General features: G+C 41.0%; 1 protein-coding gene across 2 annotated transcripts in view; it reads right to left on the reverse strand.

Annotated features, from left to right (window-relative positions):
- cacnb1 (calcium channel, voltage-dependent, beta 1 subunit) overlaps positions 1 to 5,829 on the reverse strand; it is a 30,364-nt gene that overhangs the window by 5,388 nt on the left and 19,147 nt on the right. For both annotated transcript variants that reach the window (XM_037689244.1, XM_037689243.1), the window contains exons 8-9: positions 3,972 to 4,030; positions 3,605 to 3,714 (exon numbers count right to left, since the gene is read on the reverse strand). In XM_037689244.1, coding sequence (XP_037545172.1) covers positions 3,605 to 3,714; positions 3,972 to 4,030 — 169 coding nt within the window. The remainder of the gene's footprint in view (positions 1 to 3,604; positions 3,715 to 3,971; positions 4,031 to 5,829) is intronic.

The following is a 5,829-nucleotide window of genomic DNA, read 5'->3' on the forward strand; positions in this document are numbered from 1 at the left end:
AGACACTGGATGACAAAAAGCTCAACTCCGGTTCTTCACTGACCCCTTCCTTTCTCTTTTCTCTTTAAAATCTGTTTAACGATCCAAAATCACGTTTTTGGATCGTTAAAAGAAGCTAAGCTACGAGCTAAGCTAACAGGAAGACCTGGGGGGGGGGGGGGGGGGGGGAACAAAATTCACGGTTAAAACTCGTGCCTTCGTGCAAAAAGTTGTCTTCTCTGCAAAAAGAAGCTGAGAACTTGTTTACTGATTTTTTTTATTAAAAGCTTTGTGTGAAAAATGCTAAAGAGCTCAAACCACACCGAGCATCCGCCATTTTGAGGACTGGAAAACAGGAGAGACAGCCCATGTCACGTCAAGGGGCCGCCCTCCCATTTTTTCTTAAAGAGACACGCTGCTTGCTCACCATCCATCCTTCGGTTCAAAGAGTCTTATAACTGCCATCTAGTGGTCAAAAAAGGTACTAAACTTAAACCAAATTAACACATTTCTTCTTAAATTTGACAATAATTACTAATTATTGTCAAATTTCAAACAATATTATCGTTTATCGCAATAATTTCTGAGACAATTAATCGCCCAGCAGAATGTGTTATCGTGACAGGCCTATGTGAAAGTGGTTCGAATAAGAAACAGGCGGCAGGTCAGGAAGAGGACTGGGTTTAAAAAGAGGTTCACCAGTCTGTGAAAATCTGGGCTTAAAACTTTTGGAACAGTTTCAGAATAAAGTTCCACAACAAAATAAACTTTAAGTATCTCACCATCTACATTTTGTAACATCATCAAAATATATATATCTTTTTAATCTGTGGAAATCTGAGCTTAAAGGACGAAACTGAAAGTCAACATTGGATGGTCGTGACCTTGGACCCTCGGGGGGCCACTGCATTAAAAACAGGTCTGGTTCTGTTCTGGACATGGCTGCGTGGGCTCAGGAACACTTCCACAAAATCGTTGTCCGTAAGCACAGTTCACCGTGACGTTCGTAAATGCCGGTTAAAGCTCTATCGTACAAAGACGACGCCACCATCCAGAACCGCTGCCGTCTTCTCTGGACCAAAACAGATTTAAATGGACTGAGGCGAAGCGGAGAACTGTTCTGAGCTCAGATCAAAGTCAGAAATTATTTTTGAACACCACCGACACCACCTCTTTCGCACAGATGGACCGTTTACCCTGATAACAGCGTGCAGCTCAAAAAACAGCCTCTCTGATGTTATAGGGGTGCATTAGTGGCCGGGGCAGCTTAAACATCTGGAAAGGCACCGTCAATGCAGAAAAGTTGATACAGAGTTTAGAACATCTGCTCCCGTACTTGTTAAACAGCTAGTCCTCCCTCAGACCAGAACGGGACAAGAAACTGGTCTGTTCGGGTCCTGGACCTTTACAGATGATTGTTTAACGAAGAGAGGACGCTTCACAGAGGTGAACACGGCCCTGCCTCGTCTTTCTGGAGATGTGCTGCTCATAAAATTCAAAATTACCTTCTATGAGTTGAAGAGATTTGCAAATTGCTGTTTTAATTTACGTTTTACCGGGTTGAACGTTAAGGCTGAACGTTAAGGTTCCCTCTGCTGGGTAGTTCCCGCTCTTTGACGGATCTCCTCCCGCTCGGGGTTCTTGCGCTCCTTTTGTTTTTGTACGTGACTGCAGGCTGTCACACAGAAGTATGAGGAACAGAGAAACTGACAGGCAAGCAGACAGGCAGACAAGCGGAGCACGAGCAGAGGATGAATATAGTTAGAAGAAAGAAAAGGGGGGAGGAGAGGGGAGGCGGGAGAGGCTTCAGTGTTTTGTTGCGAGCAGAGCATACGTACCCAGTACGTCTGAATCAAAAGACAGAGGAGGAGGAGGAGGATGGGTGGAGGGCAGGAATGACAGGATGGAAGAAAAAAAAAAAGAGAGGATGCCAGATCAGACTCATTCAGAGCTGGAATAAAAGACGAGGCACAGCGACGCTTCAAGAACGACCGACGTCGTGTTGCGTCCACGTGCAGGAAGTCCCAACACTTCCTTCTCACCTGGCTGCAGAGTTTCACAGCCGCAGGTGTTACGGACCGCTCACGTCAAAGAACGACTCCCGTGCACCACGTTATGGATGTATATTACACACAGGCACTTTTACCTGCCTTCATTTTGTTTTTGATTCTTCTTCCTGGTTGTTTAAGTGAAAACGAGTCACGGTGCACGTTGGAAGCCTGCGAGGCCCCGGTCCACGATCAGGGAAACGGACTGAAAACCATCAAAGTTCAAGCTCAATAATCCAGGTAAAAAAATCCAACAAAGTTCAGTCATGTCCTCTGGATGGTTTCTTTTTTTGTTTTGTACCTGGATGACTGAGCATGAACTTAGATGTTTTGAACCACTTTGGTCACGGCGGCCTCAGACGAGTCGACAGGGGAGAGGGTGGACTCCAGAAACCATCTGATCACCATCAAACTGGTTGGTCCACTATGTGAAGGTGCTGATTATAAGACTGAGTTTGTTGTGGCTCCTCGGATTGATGAAGTCCTTTGGATGAAAAGACGAAACGTCTCAACAAAAAGGAAATCGTCCAGAGGACCTGACTTAACTTTGTTTGTCTCAAAAACAGATTAGGAGGCAAAAATCAAACTTCTGTACCGTTCCAAAAAACAAAAAAATAAATTACAAGATAAAGGGGGGCTGTGATTTTTTTTTTTGGCCAACAGGTTAAATCTCTATTTTTCTTTCATCTGTGGTGGGGCTGAATAATATATATAATATATATAATATATGTAATATATATATATAATACTTAGAATATATATAATCCCTCCAGAGTGCACTGGGTTGGTCTCGGGGTCTCTTCCAAGTGCGACATGCCTAAAACTCCAAAGGGAGGAGCAGCAGCTCGACTCCGAGCTCCCCCGGATGATGGAGCTCCTCACCCCGTCTCTAAGGCTGAGCCTGGCCACCTGATGAAGGAAGCTCACTTCGGCTGCTTGTTCGGTCTTGATCCAAACCTCGTGACCACAGGTGAGGGTTGGAACATAGAGAGAGCAGTAAATCCAGAGCTTTGCCTTTTCGACTCAGCTCTTTCTTCACCACAACCGAAGCAACTGCCTCATTACTGAGGACGAGGCACTCGGATCCATGAACTCCTCCACCCGAGTCAAAAAACTGCCCCCGCAGCGTTTCACCTGTTTCCAGTCGAGAACCATGACCCTGGACTTCGAGGAGTTGATTGAATATTTACCGTTTAGATTTAACTTTTAATTTCAAGAAGATGTGTACACCAAAGACGGCTTTGTGGCAAAACGTGCAACGTGTAAGAAAAACTTCACGTGTGGCGTCTCGTTTGAACCTCGCTGCTGCTCCACATCCTGACTCCGAGACGCTGCTGATTTTTAAGCTGTTGCTCATTAAACTTCTTTTTGCAGTTCAAGTAAAAAACGGCTGTTTTGAGTTCAGTTGACAAAGACTGAACTAAATAAAACAAAGACGCAGACGTGAAACACAAAGTGAAAAATGTTCAGCGACAAAATCACAACGACCGGGAACGTTTCCTCCTCCCTCCACACCGTACTGAGCAAGTTAAACAGATGTTTTAAAAGTTGTGCTCGTGAAAGCAGCTGCTCCTCACCCAGGCTGGAGCGCGTGCTGGAGCGCTCGATGATGGTGTGTTTGCTGGGGTTGTTGAGGACCGAGCGCTTGGCCAGAGAGATGTCGGCCGTCACGCGTGTGATGGAAATCCTGAAAGACACAAATCCAGAACAAGATATTTGGTGGCAGCCATCTTGGATTTTAATGTGGCCACACAGTTTTCAGCTGGGACCTTTATTATTCTGAGATTCAGCCACACACCAAATGAACGTCAGTATTATTTTTCAAGTTATCAAGATTATAAGACGGAACGACAGGCAGAGTATTTTTAAATCCCCTCTTCTCTGTGCAGCGGAGGACAAAAAAGAGCGAACACCTTAAAGCTCATAAACAAGATGAACTCTTACCTGCCCTCAAACTTATGTTTCAGAAAGTCAAAGAGCGCTTTCTGCATCATGTCTGTGACCTGGAAATAATAAAAAAAAGACACAGTCGAAGTAAAAATAGGCTGAAACTTGAAAAGTTGCATTGTAGCTTAATGAAGATGAACTTCCTGAAAAACAGCTGAAATTAGCTATAAAAAAAAAAAACATTCTGAAATGAAAGAGCAAGCCTAAATTAACAAAAGAAAGAACACGTATTTGCTGAATTGGGTTTAAATAAGCAGAAATAAACACAAAAATTAGGAAACCAGCTAAAAAGCTGAAAGTAGCACACAAAATAGCTAAAAACTAAATGAGAAGGCAGAAAGAAGCTTAAACTACCAGATGGAAGTGGAAAGAACTGAAACGAGCTCAAAAAATGTGGAATTAGCTGAAAAAGCTAAAGTTAGCATCAAAAGAGCTAAATATGAGCTGAAAGAGCAGAAAAAGTTGCGACTTTCAGAAAACAGCTGAAACTAGCTAAAAATGCAAAAAAGTTAGCTGAAAAGTTAGAACAAGCTTAAATTAGCAGAAGAAAGAAAACATGTTTCTCCAATTAGGTTAAAGAAGCAGAAAAGAGCACAAAAAGTGGAAATTATCTGAAAAGAGCTGAAATTAGCAACAACAACAAAAAAACAGCTGAAAAGTAGCTAAAACGTCAAAAGAAGCTTACATATTTAGAAGGAAGTGGAGAGAGCATGTTTTTCTGAATTAGTCTGAAAAATGTTGAACTTATTGCAAAAAAATGTGGAATTGGCTGAACAAGCTAAACTTACCATAAAATAATAGCTGAAATAGTAGAAAAAGTTTAAACTTGCATAAATAAGCTTAAACGAGCAGAACAAGCTGAAATTAGCACAAATAAACTAATTAGATTGAAAGTAGCAGAAATTAACATGAAAAACTTAAATTTCTCTGAAAACAGCTACAATTAGCTAAAAATGCTAAAAAGTTAGCTGAAAAGTTAGAACAAGCTTAAATTAGCAGAAGAAAGAAAACATGTTTGTCCAATAAGGCTGAAAGAAGCAGAAATGAGCACAAAAGTGGAAATTATCTGAAAAACGCTGAAATTAGCAACAACAAAAACAACAACAAAAACAGCTGAAAAGTATCTAAAAAGTCAAAAGAAGCTTAAATTTTTAGAAGGAAGTAGATAGAGTATGTTTTTTTTTAATTAGGCTGAAAAATGTTGAACTTATTGCAAAAAATGTGGAATTGGCTGAACAAGCTAAAATTAGCATAAAACAGCTAAATAATAGCTGAAATAGTAGAAAAAGTTTATACTTGCATAAATAAGCTGAAAGGAGCAGAAAGAAATTAGAAGAAGCACAAAAATGTTGTAGTTATCAGAAAGAATCTGATAGGAGCACAAAACAGCTGAAAAAACAGCTGAAAGTAGCTGAAATTTTGTTTAAATTTGCACAAGGAAGCTGAAAGAATCTGAAGCAGAACAAAATGTGAAAGGAGCAGTAGAAGGCTGTAAACACATCTAAAGATTTGAAGGAGGTAAAATGAACAAAATTAATTTTCTATGAGGAAAAATGGCAGAACAAGCTAAATATTTCAAAAAGCTAAAGTTGCACCAAAACCCATAGCAGGATTGTCCTGAAAGAGCTTTGATTTACGATTGTTGAAATAGCACAAAAATTGTGGGATGCGAAAGATGCTGAAATACGTACGGAAGAAGATCACATTAGCACTGTTAGCATGAAGCATTAGCATTGTTAGCATGAATCATTAGCGCTGTTAGTATGAAGCATTAGCACTGTTAGCATGAAGCATTAGCACTGTTATCTTGAAGCATTAGCACTGTTAGCATGAAGCATTAGCACTGTTATCATGA

This window comes from Nematolebias whitei, chromosome 15 (genome assembly GCF_014905685.2).
Source record: "Nematolebias whitei isolate Nwh7 chromosome 15, NemWhi1, whole genome shotgun sequence".
Taxonomy (NCBI): Eukaryota; Metazoa; Chordata; class Actinopteri; order Cyprinodontiformes; family Rivulidae; genus Nematolebias; species Nematolebias whitei.